Source organism: Oryza glaberrima, chromosome 8 (assembly GCF_000147395.1).
Source record: "Oryza glaberrima chromosome 8, OglaRS2, whole genome shotgun sequence".
NCBI classification, from domain to species: domain Eukaryota; kingdom Viridiplantae; phylum Streptophyta; class Magnoliopsida; order Poales; family Poaceae; genus Oryza; species Oryza glaberrima.
Window position 1 is genome coordinate 21,906,865 of NC_068333.1, and position 23,225 is coordinate 21,930,089.

The 23,225-nt window shown below is 39.7% G+C and overlaps 1 protein-coding gene across 1 annotated transcript; it reads left to right on the forward strand.

Annotated features, from left to right (window-relative positions):
* The first annotated feature begins 3,493 nt into the window (after positions 1–3,493).
* On the forward strand, positions 3,494–9,067 carry LOC127781496 (putative wall-associated receptor kinase-like 16). The gene is made up of 4 exons (XM_052308456.1): positions 3,494–4,376; positions 5,804–5,932; positions 6,454–6,594; positions 7,767–9,067. Exons 1-4 carry the CDS (start codon positions 4,004–4,006, stop codon positions 8,978–8,980), a joined length of 1,857 nt encoding a protein of 618 aa, XP_052164416.1. The 5' UTR covers positions 3,494–4,003; the 3' UTR covers positions 8,981–9,067.
* The last annotated feature ends 14,158 nt before the right edge of the window (positions 9,068–23,225 follow it).

The window sequence follows — 23,225 nt, forward strand, 5'->3', positions numbered from 1 at the left end:
GCAGGTGTTGCTTGAGGCCTCGAGAGAGTGTTACTGGTGATAGATCGGAGTCGACTTGGGAGAAATTGATGTCTAGGGATCAAGAGATCATGCGGGATACTAAAAGCCTAGAGAACAATGCATGTGGTGATGAAGAATCCATATGGTATACAAGAGGGATTGTGTACGTATGGAAAGAGGAGTCGAATTTAGAAAGGAGTCCGAATTCAGGAATATTGAGAGAGATAAGGAAAGGGATAAGTTGGATACTTGCAAGAGAGGGATTCCTGCGTGGCTAGGAGTCTTAAGTTGTATTAGATTCGTGAGTTTTGCACAGCCTACCTCATGTATAAATAGAGGGGGAGGGTGTGTCCTCCCGGTATCGGTTTTAGAGAGACTTGAGTTGAGAGAAAATTAGGGTTTTGAGTTTAGTTCAAGATTTTTGTGAGTAGTGCTGTTGGTGCACTTTGTAAACATTGGTTGATGCAATAAAGTCGAAAGTTTCAATCTACATCTTTGTGTTTGTCATCTACCAGTGTTTCTGGGTCCCGGCGGTCTAACCGCAAGTGTGCGCGCGGCCTGACCGGTGGGATAGCGGTAGTCTAACCGCATGTTTATGGGCGGTCTGACCGATGAGGCTATGGCAGTCTAACCGGAGGCAGAAGGGCGGTTCGACCGGTGGTGACAGGGCTTCATCATCTACTCCGTTCGAGTTAAATCTTTTATTCCGCAAAAGATTTTAGGTTTTTGATTTTTTCTACCATTCACCCTCTTCTGGTAGCTTTGTTCGGGTCGGATCCCTCCTTTCGGTATTAGGCAAGTCCCTAATAAAGTACTAAGTTGATCTTGTTCGATCCTATAGGGTGATGTTCCCATTGTTATTACCATACGGTTATAATCAACTACTCAATAGTGATTATTGCTGATCGGTGTTTTCACGTAAAATTTTTGTCTCACTTATGCATCTATTTTCGTAACAATCCCAATGAGCCATCGCGGCAGCCCATCAACTATTGGCTGATGTCCCCTCTCTCTCTCTCCCCCTCTCTGTCCTTAGTCCTGATTATAATTAACTCTTGATTCACTGAACACAACCACATACAATCAACTCGATCGTCGATGCTACCTCTTGCCTTTGCTCGGACTGGGGTTTGCAAGCTTGACCCACCCACACATACTGCGGAAAGACAACGAAGTTTGACGACTTCCTTTTGTGTAAGGAAATGGCAAACGGAAAATTTGCAAACGAAAAATAATTTATAAATAATATATATATATATATATATATATATATATATATATATATATATATATATATATATATATTTAATCATCTAAAAATAAAGACTGAAAAATAAACTTTAAATAAAAAACCTCTAAATCAACTTTAAACTTAAGATTAAAAATATAAATTTTGGCTGATAAATATAAGCATAAGCGGAAATAGAATGCAAGCTCCACCTATCATTTAAGAGTGTGTTTAGTTCAGCGCAAAGTTTGGATTTTTGTTGAAATTGAAGATGATGTGACTGAAAAGCTGTGTGTGTATGATTGGTTGATGTGATAGAAAGGGACTGAAGTTTAGATTCAAACTTTGGATCTAAACTCAGCCTTGGATGATAAAGAGAGTACGATGAATTTAAATCCAGCGCGGACCCCTGAGGTCAAACAAGCCAGTAGTAGATGAGCACACATTAATTTTCCTTTCGTTAATTTAATGATTTATAGTACGCTAGCATTGACTTGACCTCTCCTAGTGCAACTTGATCTTCAAATTGAACGCTGACGTCGACGCCTTAACTAAACTAGCAGTGAACAAACTCAATGCACAGTGTAGTGGTTAAGGCAAGTATAATGCTCCTTATGCTACCCCTAAGAGCAAGTTTAATAGCATAGCCCACTGCTAGCTCCAAATCATCTATAGCCAATATAATAGCCAATTCATACAATAGTTGCTTACTATACTATTAATATCTGGTCCCACCTATCATACACACATTATGTTTTTGAGTCCGTGTTACAGCTGGCTACAGATCTGTAGCCCGCTGCTCTTCTCTCTCTTCCTTTATCTCTTTAAAATATGTTTATAGCTGGCTTATAGTCTGCTATTGTACCTGCTCTGAGAGTGCCACATTGTATAGAGTAATGAGATGGAGGAGAGAAGTGAGAAGAGAGATGATGAACCATCACTAAATTAAAAGGCAACCTCCACACAAATTTTAAGAAGAGTATAAGAGTATTACATTGATATTTGTGTACTAGAGGTGACATATTATATGTGTTGCCTCTTAGAGCACCCACAATGGTAAAGTAAGGTGTTCTCTATAAAACATGTATATATCAGCAATAGACTCAATTAATAGTAAACCACCTTAATAGTATGTCTACATTGGTATCTATAGCTCTCTCATGCATTGTCTCGTTTTTCTCTATAGACTATCTCTAAGTTAGTAGATAGTTTTGCTCTCTCTCTTCATTTAATACCTTCCAAGTAGGAAAATATGCTGACATGGATCTCTTGTAGAGAGCATATAGATAACCATTGTGGGTGCCCTTAGAGCAAGTTTAATAGTATAGCCAACTACTAGCTCCTAATTACCTATAGTCAACTTAATAGCCAATTCATACAATAGTTACATACTACACTATTAATACCTAGTCCCACCTGTCATATATACACTGCATCTTGGAGTTCGTGCTATAGCTAGCTACAAATCTGTAGCCCGCTGCTTTTCTCTCTCCTCTATTATCTCCTTAAAATATGTTTATAGCTAGCTTATAGCGTGCTATTGTACCTGCTCTTAAGGACATCCACAATGCAGTGGAAAAGTAGGTATTAGGGATTAAAATATACTTACTACTAGGTAAGATATATTGTGGAAGTAGTAAATAGCTACTACCAAGCTAGTATAAGCTTACTACCAGGTTATAGCACTTTGTGGTGGGTCCTACCTATTTTTTAATTGTGGCACGGCTCATATTTGGGGTTTTTTTTTCAGATGGGTCCCACCTTATTACCCACTCTACACATATACATTGTGGTGCATCTTCAATCTACTACTACCATCTTACATGGGCCCACCTTACTACCTACTCCCTCTGTCCAAATAAAAACCCAACCTAATTAGGGATGGGACATTATCTAGTCGAATGTATCCGGACAAACCCCATGCCTACATACGTTAGACTAGGTAATGTTCCATCCTCAACTAGATTAGGTTTTTTGGGATGAAGGGGATACTTTTGTAACAAACATTGAGGATACCCTAATTTATGAGTGAATGTTATGGAAAAATTTGGATGTGGTGGTCAAATCTACTAATCTACCGTAACACTTGCCCTAATTACGATGGACCATACGTCGACGAATGAACATCCGGTGTGCACATTGTCAGCTGGTACGTACTGGCTCAATCAATCATCTCTATCGCATATAAAAGGTACTAGCAGCTAGCACTTTGTAAGCAGGTTTGAGGCACACTGCGAAGAATCAAAGATGGAGAAACATGCCGTAGCATTAGCAGCATTCACTTTTCTAGCCTTCGCCTTCGTCGCCGTGGCAGCAGCCACCGCGGGGAACGTCAGCAGCTGCACCACCAGCTGCGGCGACGTCATCTTCGAGTACCCGTTCGGCGTGGAGGCCGGGTGCTACCACCCCGGCTTAGATCTCACCTGCGACCACTCGTACAGCCCGCCCAGGTTGTTCCTGGGCCAAGAAAGCAGCACCATGTATCAGGTGCTCGAGATCTCCATCCCCAACGGCACCGTGCGCATCAACAGCAGCCGCATGGTGTTTCCGGCTGTCTATCCAGAGAACAGCACCGGAACCATGCAGTGGTAGGTGGGCAACTCCTACTTCCTGTCGGATTTAAACATTATATCGTTGGTAGGATGCAACGCCCAGGTCTTCCTCCGCGGTGGGGGCGATACATTGATCAACTCCTGCATCACGTCATGCCCTCTATCACTCGAGCCCGGTAATGGCTCCTGCTCAGGAATTGGCTGCTGTCAGGCAAGCATTGCTATGCGCTTACCGGTCTACGACATTAGCGCCACCCTAGTGGAGGACTGGGGTGTAGGACCTGACCCTAGGGAACGAAATTTTTTCGTGTACATAGTAGATCAGGCGTCGTTTCATTTCAACACCAACATGGTTACTAAGGGCATCAGCAATACTCCTGAAGCGCTCCCAGCCATGTTAAACTGGCTTATACTCAGCAATTCATCAGCGTGCTCGGCATCGACCAATGCTTCTGCACCTTCGTCTGCCCCCGAATGTCGCAGCGCCAACAGCTTCTGCAAAGGTTACAACGGTACTACTGCTGACTACGATGGGTGTCGGTGCTACTGCTCCGATGGCTATGAAGGAAATCCTTATGTTGATGGTGGATGCCGCGGTAAGTATGTAGTACTACCTCCGTTTCAGATTATAAGACTTTTTAGCATTGTCTTATTCAATAGATGTTAATAAATCTAGACACACATATATGTCTATATTCATTAACATATATATGAATGTGGGTAATGTTAGAAAGTCTTATAATATGAAACGAAGGAAGTACATAATATGCTCTAGACTCTTCTTTCAATATTTTTTTATTTGTAATTGTATTTCAATATTAACTCTAAACTCATCATTTAATATTTCTTATTTTATAATTTTGAATTTTATTTATTCTAAATTGTATTTCTATATCGACTCTATACTATTTTTCCAATATTTCTTATTTTACTTATATCTAAATTGTATTTCTATATCGACTCTATACTATTTTTCCAATATTTCTTATTTTACTTATATCTAAATTGTATTTCTATATGCACTTTAAAGTCTAAAATACAATTTTAATTTTATTATATTTTATTCTGAATTTCAGTTAGTTCTAAATTTCTATATGGACTTTATACTATTCTTCAATATTCCTTTTTTAAAAATTTTGATTTTTTTTGTTATTTCTAAATTGTATTTCTATATGGATTCTACCCCTTTGCCTTTAATTTTCTTTTTTTTAATTCCAAATTTTAGTTGGTTCAAAATTGCATACAATATGGACTCTAGACACCTCTTTCAATATACTCCCTCTGTTTTAATATATGACATAGTTGACTTTTTTTAAGATACGTTAACAATTCTTTTTTTAAAAAAGTTGTGTAATTATCATTTATTTTATTGTGACTTAATTTTTCATCAAATATTCTTTAAGTATGACTTGAATATATATTTTTATATTTACACAAAATTTTGAATAAGACAAATGGTCAAATATTTGTTAAAATATCAACAGTGTAATATATTAAAAAAGGAGGTAGTACCTTTTTCTTAATTCCAAATTTCAGCTATTTTTAAATTGTATTTTCTACATGGACTCTATTTTTTTCCGATTAATATGAGAAATTCTAAACCATGAGAACGAACGTGGAGGTTTTTTTCCCTGTTACTTTAATAAGTTAATAGATTGACCGGGGATTTATTCCACACCTCAGCAAGTGTGGAATTAATCATTTCCAACAAGTGTCCTTCTATTTTCGTGAGATGAGATTAACTGAACAAACTAGGCCTTAACTATTTATAAGTGAAAACCGACTAACCTTTGCTATCGGTTTTGTCCTTGATTGGTGGATGCTATCAACTTACATTAAGTTTTATATTTATTACTTTCTTACAGAGTTATTACAGTAGAAAGACTTAGTCATATTTTTACTGTAAAAAGTCTAATAACGTATACCCTCTGTCTTACCGGCCGACATAGTGGTAATAAGTGCGTTCTTATTTTAGTCTACCCTTCTCTTATTTAATCTAACTTAATTTGTTCTGTTCGTCTAGATATCGATGAATGCAAATCTCCACACATCTACCCCTGTTACGGCGACTGCAAAAATACACGAGGAGGGTATGATTGCCAGTGCCATCATGGATACAAGGGAAATGCTTCGATACTGAATGGATGTCAAGGTACGCATATATACTCCCATCGTATCAAACTACAATTACTTTATGCCTCTCCCTATTGACAGAGAAGTACGTAATAGACAGGCAGAGTAGCTTCATAGAGAAATTTAATAATTAGATTTTTTTTGTTAATTTGTTTTAATTGACACTTGTTTGGCGAAGTCCATATATATCCCGGCCCATCGTTGGGGATAGCCTGCCAGACAAGGCCTTGTAGAGTTGCATAATAATTTTCCAACATGGCAACCCATAATTTTGATACTAAGCTATTTAGTTTCAATTCCGTTGTATTATGTAATGTAAATAAAATAAAATGAAGTTTTACTTTCAATTTTTTTAATAGATTGTCCCATAATTTTCCAGCATTGCTACCCGTCCTTCCATTATATATGCTTACTAATTTATACTTCTTCTGGGCAAATTTATTTGACGTTGATATAACTTAGTTTAGTTCATTAGGCATCAAATATTTCTTAATAGAGAGAGTAATTGATAATTTTATTTTTCCCGTGGTATTTGTCTAGATATTAACGAGTGTGCGGAACCAGAAAAATACTCATGCTATGGTGGACTCTGCATAAATACGCCAGGAGCTTTTGTTTGCCGCTGCCACGACGGAAGCTACGGTGATCCCTTCACAAAAGAAGGGTGCCGTTCATCTAAAGGTGACATTATTGCACAACTATACTACGTACCGGCTATATATTAATCTATCTATGTATGCCTATGTTAATTAGAAACTTCGAAGATGTTTCACGTTAACCGAAGAAACAGTGCACAACTCTAATCATCCGCCGAATTAATGGGTGAATTAAAAAGAAGGAACCCCTACGAGTTACAAGTTGATTATCAGTAATTTTAAAATTCAAAATTATACTAAAAATATACTGACTTGAGAGTTCAAACGCAGGTAAAACATTATATTTATTAATTATGTGTTCTAAAATTATTGAACATTGAGAAAAACATAAATCGAGACATTCACTTCTTCATTTTTATTTTATAAATAATTGTATTAATAAAATATAATGTTAATGTAGAATCGTAAAGGGTATTTCTTTACCCCAAAAGCTAGCCACTAAGAATGGGTTGAATTAGTTAGTACCACAAATTTTGACAATTTAACCCTTTGCAAAAACTATTTTTACAAATGAACCACCATCAAAATTTATTTCAAAAATGACCCTTTTGTTCAGCGGCAAATCGTGTGGCGCTGAACTTAGATACCTCAGCGCCAAATAGCACGGCGCTGAATGTATGTTGGCACGCTGACTTAGCCTCCCATCCGCGGTGGCACGGCATTCAGCGACAGTTGACGTGACGCTGAGGTGTCTAAATTCAACGCCACATGATTTGGCGCTGAAAAAAATGATCATTTTTGAAATAAGTTTTGGCGGCGGTTTATTTGTAAAATTAGTTTTTGCAAAAAGTTAAATTGTCAAAATTTGTGTAGTTAGTACAGTCTTCAGCTGCGACTGTGCCACTCTAGCCATGGCTACAGTGATGGGCATGAAAGAAAGGGGTCGATCGAGGAAGAACTAAGGGATATGGTGACAAAATATGTCAACAAAACCATTGCCAAGTTTACTTTCAAAAAAGAACAAAATCATTGCCAAGTAAGATGTTTAACTAGACGAAATTCTTTTGTGTGCGTACGTGCGCTTTTAGCCTTCTTTTCATAATGTAGTATAGATTTTTCAAAGGAGGTGTACCGAGGCGCACCACAATGCCCCAATTATTTATTTTTATCATTGTGCTAATGTAACTCTCGTTCCGCAATTAAAAGTTCATCCCTGCATAATCATGAAATTAGTTTCTTAATGTATCCTTTCTTCAGGTTTGACCATTGGTCTAATAGTCAATGGTGGTTCAGTCCTTCTACTTCTAGGGCTTGCTGCTCCCTTCATAGTTCGCAAGGTCAAGCTACAAAGGGTAAAGAAAATGAGGGATAAATTCTTTATGCAAAACCATGGGTTATTATTACAACAGTTAATATCACGAAACACAGACTTCGCCGAAAGAATGATCATTACCTTACAAGAGCTTGAGATTGCTACAAACAATTTTGACAAATCTCGTGAGGTTGGTACTGGAGGACATGGGGTCGTGTATAAAGGGATTATAGATCTACATGTTCTGGCCATCAAGAAATCAAAGATTGTTGTGCAAAGAGAAATAGATGAATTCATAAATGAAGTCGCAATTCTTTCCCAAGTGAACCATAGAAATGTGGTAAAGCTCCTCGGATGTTGCCTTGAGACAGAAGTTCCATTATTAGTTTATGAGTTCATTTCAAATGGAACCCTTTACCATCATCTTCATGTTGAAGGATCTATATCATTACCTTGGGATGATAGATTAAGGATAGCTCTTGAAGTTGCTAGAGCTCTTTCATATCTGCATTCATCGGCATCAATGCCAATATTTCATAGAGATATTAAATCTTCCAATATACTTCTTGATGACAACCTAACAGCAAAGGTATCCGACTTTGGAGCTTCAAGGTATATCTCAATCAATGAAACAGGAATAACTACTGCAGTTCAAGGAACGATTGGCTACTTGGATCCTATGTACTATTATACGGGACGACTTACGAGCAAGAGTGATGTTTTTAGTTTTAGTGTTCTTCTTATGGAGGTACTTACTCGAAAGAAACCCATCGGTGGTACATTTGATAATGGCGATGGTCTTGTTTCACATTTTATCTCACTTCTCTCAAAAGGTAATCTTTATAATATAATAGATTCTCAAGTTAAAGAAGAGGAAGATGGAGAAGTCCTAGAAGTGGCAACACTAGCCACAACATGTACTAAGTTTAAAGGAGAAGAGCGGCCTACGATGAGAGAAGTAGAGATGGCACTAGAAAGCATAGTTTCAAAGAAAAGCTCCTTCTATAACAAGAACAGTCAATCAAGTAGTAGATCTGATGAAAATCGAATTTCAGCTCTTTACATGTCGATCGAAGGAGTTACCAAGGACAAAACAATTACAATTACAAAAAGCAGCACGGAAGAGGAAATACCATTGTCGTCAAGGTTTTCTCGATAATCATTCTCTGTCCTGAACGAGAACGCCTTGCAAGAAAGCCGGAAACTTAGTTACATCGATCCTGTTCTGTTCTAAATGATTGCTAAAGTAATTTTGCTGTAAAACAATAATAATGCAACAGAAAAATTGTGTCGTGTCAGAACTTTGAAGTACTTGTGGTTTAGTTCATGTTGATTAAGCATCTGATTCGATCAGTTTGCTCTAATGGACTGAAATTGCAGAGTGCCGTTTGTGTTTTCATTATTCATTGAATTATTCTGCTAGCGGCTGCAGAGCCCATCGGCTCTGTAGGCGTTCATTTTTACAGTTTATCTATCGCACCCGCGAAGAAAGATAATTTCGTTCTTTCTTATAGAATAAAAAGGGAAAAAACTCACTTCTACTTATTTTTTTTTTAACATGGATGGAATGAAAACTATGTCCTATCACCCTCGAAGCGGTGAAAATAATGCTTCGGCCGGAGTGTCCGAGGCTCCGGACGCCTCTCCGCTCGGCCCATTTCTCTCTAGAAAATCGAGTCCTCCATCTTCCCTTTACCATTTTTTCTCCGCTCCATCTCCGGAGAATTTTCAGAATTTGCCATCCAATACGCACCGTCTTTAGGATATGCCATCCAATTCGTACTACTTTTAAAATATGTCACTGGGACGTGAATTTTCTTCACTCTATGCCACTCCGTCCGATGTCAGTCCTCGTCTCGTTCATCCGTCTGCTGCCGCTCGCATCCCCTTCTATCCGTCGGCGCCCCCTCCCCTCCCCTCGGGTCCATTCGCCGGCACTGGCCCCGTCTCGCCGTCCATCCTCCGGCACCGCCCGCGTCCCCGTCCACCGGTGCCACCAACGGCAACAGTTGGACTCGGCAGCAGCTCCTCTTCACAGCATGTCCACTCGGGGGCGAGGGCGGGTGGAGAGTTCGGGGGTCGGGGCGGGGCCAGGGTTGTTCCAGCCCAACCGCTCCCGATCCACCCTGTTGCCATCCCTATTGACAAGCTTGTTTCTCATCCAGCTCATAAGGTTTTTTGTTTTGTTGGTGTTTTTTATAAGTTTCTCATGGAACATCTGCAATTGCAAGGAACTTCCAAGCTGTATTAGTAGGATCCTCCACAACTCAGCGCGATTTCAACAAAACTTGAGAACTTGACACTTCCCTGCAGTCCTGTACTGTTCGTGTAATAACTTATACTTCCTCCGTCCAAAAAAATAAATCTAATACGGAATGTGACACATTCTAGCACTACGAAGAAAAAGATTACTAGCTTTTTAGGAGTAGTTCAAACGAAGCAACATGTTTGCCTCCCTTTGATCCTTGCAGTTATCACCATAGATCTGCCAAACTGATATGTTCTATGCCGAACAGTTAACTGAACTTACAATGGATATTCAGTTATACATTGTCAGTGCACCAACACAAGGTGACTGAATAGTAATTCATTAGTAACTAAGTTCAGAACGCTTTATGAGTCCGATGTGTTTATCATTCCTACAAGGACAGATTCAGACGATGATTCTAGTGGCAGTGAAACATGCAGGATCTGAAGAGTGGAACTGGTGCAAATTGCAGAGAGAACTGATCAAGCTAGGTACGCTCCTGTTAATCATGATATATTATGAAAAGAAACAGAAGAAATCAGAAGGGAACTTTTTCTTGTAGAGTATGCAATCTTGCTGATCAATTTACAGGGATCACTGATGTATCTACTGTTGTAAAGAACATGTGCAACAATGGAAATTCAGAACTATTGCTTTCTTAGCGAAAAAAGATAAGAAAGATATGTCTGACATGCAAGAATTCTGATTTCTGGAGGTGTTGCACTGCTCTGAAAAGTGCAGAATACCAGTATATGACTATAAGAATTTTGTAGCTGTCTTTGCCTCAACAACATCAAGTGCTTTGTTGAGGTAAACAGTTTCAGAATAGCTTTGTTCCTTCTAGAAAAAAAAAATCCCATGAAATGTTTTTCATGTCTGCTCAAGGAAATGACAGGGAAAGGTGGAAAAGAAAATGAATCACTCCTGCATTTTCTAAACCTGAATCTCAGCCAGATAATTTCCATCCAACGGATGAGACGAGCAAACCAGGGGTTCGGAGAACAATTCACCGACCCCAACCAAAGATACCCCCTACCCATCAGCACAGCCGCCGGTGAAGTTGCCGGCACTTGTGTCCATCTTGAAATCCAAAATTTTCCCTGGAAAATTTTCGGATGGATCCAAGACACCTGCAGCAGTTTCTCTTTGAAACACAAGATTTTAAAAAATAGAAATATATAATGTTACTCCTGACGGCTCATTGAATCCTACAGAAAATGAATCCACAAGTTTGTTTTCTAAAATAAATGTTTCGTACTACATAGATAAAATTTTAACAAACATGCACTTAGAATATGCCAATTTCATTGAATAGAGAGAGAAACAATGTACAAAAATATGAAAACTGTACAAAACAGAAAAAGAAAAAAGAAAGCCGGTAAATCATTTATATTTTGGAATGTGGTCAATAGCACTATCGGAGAACATGGGAATTTTGAGAAAGGAGAAGAGAAACAATAAGATCTACGTATCTTCCTGATAAATTTTCTTTAAAATTTCTATGAAATAAGCTATTCGATAGGAATTTTAAACAATTTCGAGAGGGACATTTCTTTTCTCGAAAAGGACCCTATAGGAATTAATGTGTTCCAAAGAATTTTAATCCCCTAAATTTTCTTTATTTTTTCTTTGTTACAAAAGAGCCCTAAGTTCCGAACACGGTGAAATGAAACTGAAACGAAGGCACCACTAGCCGACACCACCGGCAGGCAGCTCGCAGCCATCTGGCCCATCTCCATCTCAACCTCTCACGGACACACGGACGATCGGTCGACGGATGGACAAAGGAACAGCCACAAAAACAACCAGTTAATTTCCATCTCAATCCACGCAACATTGGTCACTGATATATATACCCTCTAAACGGTTTACATATCAGCCATACTTAAAGTTAGACAAAAAAAAAAAAAGTACTACAGTACAGAGGATATGTGTTCCATACTCGACCATGCAATAGTCACGAGCTGCCTCTTCGTCGTCTAGAGATAGACAAACAGCTTATCCTACCCGACACTACTAGAAAAAAAAATTCGTAGACGATGTGCTTTTAACTTTTCAGGTGGTCTTTTTTTTTTTTTGCACCATATGTCCGCCTGCAATATAGGGGCGAGGGGCAAGATGACCGTCCGTCTAGGAAGATATCCATCTTAAGAGCTCCGCTTATATCTTTGTAGGCAGCGTGTTATCTCGTCCGCATGAGAAGATTGACCTATATAGTATTCTTCCTCCCCGAGTCGAGCTTTGTAGAGTTTATAGGAAGTTTCTCTATTCAAAAACAAGCAAAATATAGAAAGGAGATTTTGAACTTGAAATTTTCGATGAATTTTTCTACAATGATTAGATCATACATTTGCGCGACAGCCTCAAGCACGCGGATATGGATCCTCTGCAGTACTGCACATACAGTAGCTGCCACTGACAGATGGACCGGTCCCACATGTCAGTGGCAGCTACTACATATACAGTACTGCAGATAACCCCCACTGCAAGCACGCACATACGCAAGCATGCAAAATCGATCGATCGATCGATATTAGGTCGTCGCCGACGATGACAGGACACTCCCGGTCGATTGGCCGCGACCGTTTGTCAATGGAATATCTCTCTTTCTTTCTTTCTTTCTTTCTCGACGAGTCCAATCACATCATGATTCATGCATGGCCATCAACGGCGTGCGTGCGATCGAGCCGATGCATGCGGGCGCTTGCCGGCCGCGGCGGCGACGGCGACGCGACAGGCCGGATCGATCGCTGGTGTTGCTCGCTTTTTCTTCCCTTTCCGGCGAGGTCGATCGACAACGACGACATGAATGAATGATTCGTGAGTCAAATGTACGGTGGACGACCATGCACCAATCAGCCCGGCCAGTGCTAGTGCTAGTGCTATCCCCACACGACCACTCTCTCGAGTTCCCCTAGATAGATCCTGTTTCTTTTTTCTTTTCCTGATTCATGGACGTTTTCCATCCTCTTTGGTTATGAAAATGCGCCGTTTTAGATATTGGCACGGTCTCAACATATATTCAATTTTAACATGTCATTTTTAATTTTTTATGTATCTGTACAGCTCGGAAATACAATTTTAACTCCTATCGTAAATATTTGCACATATAACTGGAAGAGCTTACGATATTAAAAGAATGCGTGTTTTTTTTTCATTTTAAAAGTTTGACTTTAGAGATAGTATGCTTTCATGGTCATAACCAGACTAGCATAGTACTTTCTCCTTCCAAAAATCTGAGACCTATTTTATTCTTTGGTTTCTCTAAAAATCTGAGTCATATTTGGAGTCACTATGTGCTAAATTAAATTGTTGACCAGAAACCAAGAAGCTATTCTAGTACTTATTGGTTGCATGTTCATTGTTTTTGCCACATGGTGAGTGAGTTAATTGCTTCTTGGTTTTGATGAAAAAGAAATAGGTCTCAGATTTTTGGAAGGAATGAGTAGCATATAATATTATGGTGATGTTTAAAAAACCATCATTATATCTCTATTAATTTAAAGCCCATTCGCTGCTCCCCATATATATATATTAGCACCCAACCATTGTCTTCACCAAAAAAAACCAAGCAATTGATTAATAAAAAAAACTGGCTGTATTAGTTGCTTTCCTCGCTACCAGCCCATTTCTAATTATACAGGCCCGTTGATCCCATTTCTAATTATACAGGCCCGTTGAAACATATCAGTAAGTTACTCGTATTAATTAGTATTAAAGGCATAAATTAATTTTCCTGTTATGAGTGCGTCTTGTTAAATTAACATGTGGTATAATTGGAAGAGGTTGTACTGTACATGGTGTTTCATCATAGGTTTGTAGAATCTCTTGTTAAATAATACAGCAATCATGTGGAGAAAATGTGTACTTTTGGGTGCATATAGTACAATTAGTACTAAGCAAGATTTGTCCATCGCACTAGCTGTCGGCTGCGCATCTCTGCCTTCATTTCTCAGTCAAATAGCTAATCATTTGGGGAAAGTAGATTTGTTGGAAGCAAAGAAGCCTTTTCTTTTCTTTCTTCTCCTTTTATGCCTGCCTAATTTCACTGGCCTGAAAGTGAAGTCAGTTGTCATACCGAGTGACATGGCAATAGATAGATTTATTTGAAGGACTTGAGGTAGGTAGATGAAAGAAAGCCTTTGTTTCCATCCTCCCCTATTCAGCATGACCGAGGTTCCATCGCGATTTTTGACATTATGGTCCTCATATAAAACTTATTTTATAAAATATGCTCTAAAAACTAATTTAGAAATGAGTAAATTGTGTATTAGATCCCCTTATGAGACCATTGTGGTAGCCTGAACCAGGGTAAAGCAACATTTTTATATTGGACTGGTTATATTTACCAAATGATTCACTTTGGTCCTGGTTCTTCTATACCTAGCTAGCGTCAGCACCGTGCTCGTGCCAAGCTCTCCTAGGGTCAGCTACTTAGCATTGAAGGCGCATACTCATGATGGAGGTCAATCTCCCTATCTGGGTTCGTACTTAAGCTTAGGAATGAACAAGAGAAAAGAGAGAAAAACTTCCCCCATTGCTGTGGAGAGGGTGTTTAGTGGTCAGGTGGGGGTGTGAGAAGAGCAAGTTTCCGTGTACATCCTTGGCCAAGGACATGAGCGACCTGCTTCTCGGGCTGGCTTGGCTTTGGCTTGGTGAAGGTGTTCTGATCGATGTCGGCAGTGAGGAGGATTTTGTGGAGATCGTAGTGGGGGACATAGTAGTATTCCCCCCAAGGGCATTAGCTGTGTACTTGGGATGTCACCAAGCCCATGGACAAGCTCTAACTTGAGGTCATGCAAGGCGACGGGTGGTTTGCAGGCTGAAGGTTGAGCATAGTGGTGTCACCGACTAGACTCAAGATCGAGCATCGGAATGGTGCCAACCGGAACTGACGACCTCATCGACAGTGCTTGGCTTTGGCCATATGGAGAGAAGAGAGCCATTAGAGGGAGAGAAGAGAGAGATGGAGCTGGACTGCTGGAGGAAGAACAGGTCCGAGTTGAAATAATTGGTAAAGACAGATGGTCCAAAGTGATAATGTGTGTTTACCCCAGTCCAACTTGCAACCATGGTAAAAATATGTGGCCCAACATGCAATTTACTCTTTAAAAATAGACCCATAGCTTGCCACCAAAGACATTGGTATCGATGTTATATGTATATACATGATAGACGTTGGCACCAACATGTAGTTGCCAAGAGTCACACTGGTGTTGACATGGCTAGAGGTTGCTTCAAGAAGCCTAGCACAGATGGTCAAAGGTGAAGGCCATCTCATGAGATGTAGCGCAAAATTACAGACCCACCATCTCTAGGTAACTAGCTCGACCTTGCCCTCCATTGACATCGTCCATGGGCACCTGGCTCGACCTTGCCCTCCACAAACACCACGTCTAGAATCGTCCAAGCCTCTAGCCTCCAGACAGGTTATCCCTAGGCTTGACGCCAGCCTCCATCTAAGACATCTCTAAGCTCAATCTCTGCCCAAGTTGTCTCAGGCTCAATATGTAATCCTATGCCCGTACCATCTCGGGCTTGGCCATTCTTGAGCTTGACATCCATTTCTGCCAGCGTAGCTAGCCAGCTTGACATCGGGATCTTCCCATGCCCTCTCAGGCTTGAGCTCCCCCCCCCCCCCCCTTCTATCATAGGCTCGAGCTCAGTTTCCACCCTTGTCGTCCCCAAGCTAGGTCTCCGCATGTGTTGTCCCTTACTAGGTTGGACCTCACCTCTACTTGCAACATCCATGGCAGCTGGTAACGCAGCATGGGGGACGGGGGTCGGCACCAGAGCCATTAGTACCGATCTCTAGGCACGCTAGGTTGGCTTGGTCCACCACATGTGTTGGGGCTCGGTGACAGGGACTCCAGCTCCATGGCTTCAGGACCCGAATAAGTTTTTCAGAGGTTTGTTTCTAAAATGGCTAAAGTATTAAAAGTGCAAAATGTACTAATATATAAAACTTTTTGAGTATGAGTAAAACTTAATAAAAGAATATGGCTAATTTATCAGTAAACAAATCAACCACAAGTGCATTTAGGTAAAAGAATAGAACATAGGACTCTTTGGGGGGCATAGCTAAAACAAACTCAAATGCACCTCCGAGCTAACATATATTAGGTTCGGATTTCATATTCCTATTTTCAGTAATTACACAATAAATTTCTTTGATAATAAAGGTACCTTCTATTCTTTACATCAGCTATAGATCCACGTATCTACTCCCTCCATCCCATAATATAAGGCACAACCACTTTTCTTAAATGTTCCATAATATAAGGCATGCATGCAAGCATGCAATTAACTATAACATCTTCTCTATTAAATTATAACTTTTTTAAATCCTCCACTCTCATGTTATCTAATCCTATTGGATACATGCATTGTATTTATTAGGATGATCCAAACTACAAGATGATAATAATTATTTCTTGGTCTTTGGGTTAAGGATGGCTGTGCCTTATATTTTGGAATGGAGATAGTATATCACACAAATATTTATCAGGTGATTAGATACTCTATGTATGGATAGAGACACATGAGCCTTTTTGGAGAGCTTCTGGGAGTTGCAAATTTTTCTCAAATCAAAAGTTTTCCTCAACAGTTAGCTTTTCGTCCAAATTATGATGATATAGTTGCATAATCTGATAATGAATTAGAAACCAGAAAACATTTTTTCAGCTTATCCAGATCTTACTCTATAAATTCTCACTAGTTGCTTCTAATAATCTTAAAGCTCCTTAAAACATCCCCATGAAGTCCTAGCTATCGATATGATCCACCACTATCTCCGACTTTAACTATGACAAAATGCAGATCAATGGAACATATTTGGCTAAAAAAAACTCTTAAAAAGTGCAAGTGTAAACACTAGTAGATGCTACCAGCAGCTATAGGTCTTAAAAATTTTCAACCCCTTAGGTCGCCAATTTCTCACATTGGCAGGTAAACTTTTGCAGTAAGTAGGTAGCCAGCATCAGATCCAAAAGTCAAAACCAGCAGCTCAAGAACACAGGCAGTATCTCGTATATATGGACTAAACAAAGGTGATGAAGATAGCGACGCTAATGCCGCGCCTTAATTAGTAATTAATAGTGATCCACGTTTCGTGCTGCATATTGCTCTACCCTTTGTATATTTCTCGTCATACGCTTGGTCGGGGAGAGTGTGAATCCCGAGGACGGTAAATTCTTGGATTCGTGTCCATTTCTTAAAATGGATTAATTCCTCGAGCGATGTTGCCGTGGCGCTGTGAACGGAGCACACAGCGCTGTAGCCATAGGAATTTTACAGAATTTCTACAGTAACTTTGTAAGAGATTGCTGGTTAATTTTTTCCATTATAAAAATTATTCAATGTTTCTTTTTTTTTTTAACGACTCCCACAAGACGGTGCGAAGTTCATAAGGAGTTAAGGGAAGACGTTTTTTTCCATGCAAGTTAGTTGAGTTTCCAAATAATTGATTCATTTACAATGAAAAACAGACACATTTAATGTTATTTGGGAATTCAAATTAGCAATTCAGTTATTTACATATGAGTGCTTAAGTTTTTTTCGTGGGTTCAAAGGAAGCATAGATAATATGATGATGTGTTAGGGGTACATGACTTCAGTCATCAGGGTTAACAACTCTACTAATCAACGTATAAAGTTTGGTGTCCACATATATTACGCATATGGTGAGTAGGCTTCGATAAGAATTTAGTAAAGCTACAGATACAGTAGGCGTGTGTTTGAAAGCGCACTTATAGGTGTGTGTGTTTGTGCATGAGTATATATAGTGTGCGTGTGCAGCCAAGAAAAAATAATTCGAACTAAGATATTATTATCTTTATCCCCTAAAATGGGGAGTACTTTGAAAACACATATGTAGTGGCTGCAATTGTCTGTACTACTGCAAATTTACTATGCATAGAGAAAGGTTTGATACATGAGGAGGACCATAAAAAGTTAAGGATATTGACCTTGTTTATCCTCTAAAGTCGAAAACACTAGCAAAACAAACTCTAAATTGTAAGTCTGGTAAGCTAATTAAGTGGCTTGACCAGTCAAAAAGAGCTTACAGGGGAGTAACAGGAAAAGGGAAGCTTTGAACAGTTGTGGTGTCAACAGGTTATGGACAAGGATGTGATGCAACATAAGAGAGAAAACAAATATTTATGAGAAGTGTCCTTGGTGGTGGTTGTTAGGGCACAAACAAGTAGATGTGTAGAAGGAGGCTAGCTGTACATCACCAGCATATTAAACCAAACTACAAGAAAAAAATGACAAAATGCAAGTGTGTATAAAAACCAGTAGAAATAAATGACAAAACAATCAAATGTATATAAGCTAGCTAAAAAAAACTATTAGTAGTTCTCAACAACCACTTCTCAATCATAGAAGCTATGTCACAACAGAACACAAAGTGCATGACTGGTCCATTAGTCAAGAGTGATCAAGAGTCTCAAAACCACACGCTAAAGGCACCTAAAAGACAAAAAGGCTATGAGCATAACGTTTGCTCAATGATTCTTTGCAATGACAGGAGATATCAATTTTGCATTGCAAAATTATATGCAGGACTAAGTTTCTTGAAGATTTTACTCTAGACTGACATAATATGGTTACTGGAAACTACTGCATAGAGACTAGAGAGAGAAAATTCATAATATATTTCAGTACTTATGTTAGTAAACAGTAACTGCATTGCACTCCAGAACCAGGGAATAATCTAGATTCTAGAGTAGATAGAGACGTGTATGATTCACATGTATGCTCATGGTCTCATGGATGATTCTTCCTTGAAGAACATTACAATAACATCTCAAATGCAGAAGCAAATGATTAAATTATAAAGCTGTAATATTGCACTTGAGCTCCATACTAATTAAAAGGTGACTTTATACATATATATAGTCATATATATGAAATCTTCAGGACCATCTCAATTTCTGGTGATAAGACCAATGGCCTTACATCATAATCAAACGAGCTAAAAGACAGTCTCAGCAAGCTAATTAAAGCAGCAAGAACGGCAACAGGTGCCAAGGAGAGGAAAGCAGAAAAGAAAAAGAAAGAAAAAAGAGAGGATTTGAATTAATTCAGAGAGAGAAAAAAAATGCCTGGCCTTCCTGCATACCATCATATGATCAGTACCATGGAACGGTTTCTTCTTCACCAAAACTCGATCTCCTCCATTTTGTTGAGCTAAGCTCGCATGGCGGCCTCCATGCCTTGGCTCTGCAGAAGAACTACTGAGAGAAGACGACCGGCGGCGGCGGCGGCGGCAACGACGAGGTCACCGGAATGGCCTCCCGGAGACGAGGAGGAGCAGGGAAGCATGGTGAGGAAGGGAAGGCAGGTTGAAGGAGATGGTGGCATTGGCATCCTCCTCTTCCTTCTTCATATGTCCCAATGAACTGGTGCTACTTGCACAAAGCACAAGCGTGTGGGTTAGAGAGAGAGAGAGAGAGAGTGGAGGGAGGGAGGTTTCTCTCTGCACCTAGATGTAAATGTATTTTTGGTTAGAATACTAGAGGTTTTTAAGCACACACAACCTAGCTTAGCAGTAGCATGAGTTTACACATCAGGATCATCTGTGGCCGCAGTCCATGTGGACAGCTATCAGCTCATGTTCACTAACCATACCATAAAAAAAATAAGGTTTTATGGAGCCCTCTACTGTATCTTTTTCTAAAAGGGTGTAAAAACTATTGGATGTTTACCTCTGTTACACTTTACCACTATCAACAATTCAAGAAGAAAAATGAAATCTAGATGAACAATACTGCAATGTTGTTTTTTCTAGGTACAAGAGAAAACCCCGCTCTATATTATTGTTGTACAAACCCAGATACTATAATGTTGTCATATAAAGGAAATGTGAATGGATATATGAAACATCTAATGCGACATATTTCCAAAATACAAAGCAGTGGAAGTATAATTTAGCAGATTGCTAGAGATATGGAGGTTAATTGATTGGAGGGGACAAATATAAAATGCATAAAAATTGTACATAAGGAACTTTTTTATATTATTTAGTAACGAACAAGTGACAACTTGCATTTGCATGTGTATGTTTGTCTTTCACATAATGCGAAAATTATAACTACTCGCAAAATGGTTTAAATCTATTGTTATTTGTCAAATAACCAAAGAAGAAAACATTGCTACAACTATAAGAAAAGAAATCAGTTGCCTTTAGACTTTAGTAATTTGTCAGATAACCAGACCATACACAAATGCAATGACTACCAATGAGCTCGCTCTAATTCTAGACTATGATGCAGAAAATCAAAGCCTTTTAGGAGAGATAAGGGAGAAGATTGTTCCCATAAGGAGCTGACCAAGAGAACGAGTTATAAGGCTTTGGCTTGCTGATCAAAGCAGAAGTGTAGGGGTCCAAAAGTGAAAGAACACCGTCTTTTTTCTCCAATCTCACGTGGGATCAATTCCATCTTTCACACAGTGAGTTTCTAAGAGAAGGGTTTTTTTAGGCTTGCCAGTTAGCAGGGGTGACTTCTGTTTTGCCATTCAAATCTCTGTTTGAGAAGAGAGTTGAACAATATGTGTATGCATGTGCTGTTGACCAGCACCTTTTCATGTGGAACACAAGCAATAGCAAATCCCTATTTTTGTAAGATATATGAGTGTGTTTAAAAGTAAATCTAATCATTTGGTTTTCCATTAAAAAAAATCAAACATTTCCTCTAGATTGCAAGCCTGCAGTTCTAATCATGTTGGAAGCCTAGAACTGTAAGAAATAATAGTTGGCCATGCTTGTCTTGGGTTTGAGTCGATTTTGAATTTTAGGTTTGATTTCTTAAAAGAATAATTTTAATTAGCTAGCTTTTGTACTTGTTTTCTAGCGATCATGATAGCCAGACAACAAAAATAACAATATTCAAAATCACCTCTAGATTTTTATCCTAGCTCCAATAAGCAGTAGTAGGGTACGATTCATATGTTGATATGTGGTAACACGTTGCGATTCCACATGTACATGTGGTGATGTTTGTGCATGTGCACTTTCCTTGTAATTGTAAAATATAAACTTGCAAAGAAGGGATAACCTAGTAAAAAAATGCACTTCCTCCGTTTTATATTATAAGACTTTCTAGCATCATCCACATTCATATATATATTAATGAATCTAGATATATATGTGTCTAGATTCATTAACATCTATATGAATGTGGGCAATGCTAGAAAGTCTTATAACATATAACGGAGGTAGTACCTGATTTTCACCAAAACATTGGGTGATGAAATCACTGGTAGTTGCAACCTATTTTCTTCATCCATAATCGAAGACCGCAAAAAGCTAGATCTAAGAGTGATCCATGGAGAAGGCTCATAGGTGGGCTAGGTTGGTGATGGTGCAATGACGTGGATGAATAGTCAAAACAGCGACGAGGGAATAGAGAGAAGGCAACTTGGTAGTGCTTTATATATTAGGGTTGCCGTAGGTACTTGAGATCCAATGGTCCACTATTAGAGTTGTCATATATAATAGGTGATCCAACGGTCTAAAGAGCACATAACCTAGTAGGGAAAAAACATTGAAATGGTACCTTTACTTACAATGTTTATTTCTAAATGTCTCAGAGAAAATATAAATTATAGAGGATAAAATACAATAAAGATTCCTCACATGAACAGCTAACTAGGGCCTACCTCACCATATTCGCCCTCTTATAGCGAAACTAGGTGCATGGAAATATTGTTCCCTCGTGTTGTTATCTCACATTATTTTTATGGATAAGGAAGCAAAAGCAGATCGCGTGAGATATCACCATGAGAAGAAATGGAACAGTGAGATGTCCCCGTGGAAAATAAATACTCCCTCCGTCCCAGTTTAGAGGGCGCTAAATATTTCTACCGGTGTCCCACAATAGAAGGCGCATGTTCAAATTTGTTCTGTTTCTCCCGAGATTAGCCCTGTTAATGATGCATGCATGCAGTTTCAAATTGGCTGTGAGTAGAGCATGCAGAGAGACGGGTTGGGCCCAACCAGATATATGCAGTCTTTTTTAAATTAGGAACTTAGCCTATTGAATAAGAAACTTAGTCCTCAAATAACCCAATCCGAAATTCGCTCCTATGGAGATTTTAACTCGGGACCTTGGAGTGTTATTCAGCTCATTGCAACCACTAGGCTATATGCCCTTTCACGGATACCAACATAAGCAAAATAATTTTTGGCATAGAGAGAAGGAGTAGAATCTGGCTACGTGTGTGAGGAAGAAATAGGACCAAACCAAACCGAGAAAGCTACTCCCTCTATTCATAGATATAAGTATTCGAAGTATCTAAAGTTCGTTCACAAATATATAAGCATTCCAAAGTAAAACTTATTCATCAATCACCTCTTATTTGAATTTCGTCTTACCTTACCATTAACCACCCACCCCATTTATCCTTTGTTTTAAAAAAGCAAACATCTCTACTAAACAACTTACAAATGTCTATATTTATTGATAGGAGTATAATAGTCCAAATAAGATGAGGATTGAGGAGATGAGAAAGGTAGGGAAAGGGCAAGGCCATGGGCCACCATGCACCGCGGCACAAAGCGGTGTACAGAGCAACAACGGGGGCACCACTTTGACCACCACCACCGCCGGGGCCGCCACTTCATGGCTTCACTCCCCTCCCGGCCCTGCCGCATCACGTGCACCCCGGGCCCACCACCGGTGGTAGGCCCACCGTCGCAGGCCCCCCTCACTCTCTCAGACTCTCAGTCGGTTGGTTCAATCGCGACGCGAATTCGCTCGCAGGCGTTGAGGTCAGTAAGGAGGAGGGGCAGGAAGGTCATTTCGCGCGCCATGAATTGCAATTGCCCATACGGAGGTCGCACGTGCGGGGGATCGGGCCCACCGGTCGGACGTTGGCGGGACCGAATCCCGCGACATCGGCCCGGCTCTTCCACCGATAATGCCCCCGCGGCTACACAAACATGATGGTCCATGACTCGATGGACACACAGCTTCCATTCCGATTCCTCCCAATCCCGACGCCAACCTCCGTCTCCCTCCCGTCCATGCCATACTACAGCAAGTATAGCAGTAGCAGCGTTGCGTTGTCGCCGTCCCAACTCCCAAACCGGCCAGCAGCATCACCTTAGGCTTAGAGACAAAACGGCAACTGTGGAGAAATACAAGGGGCG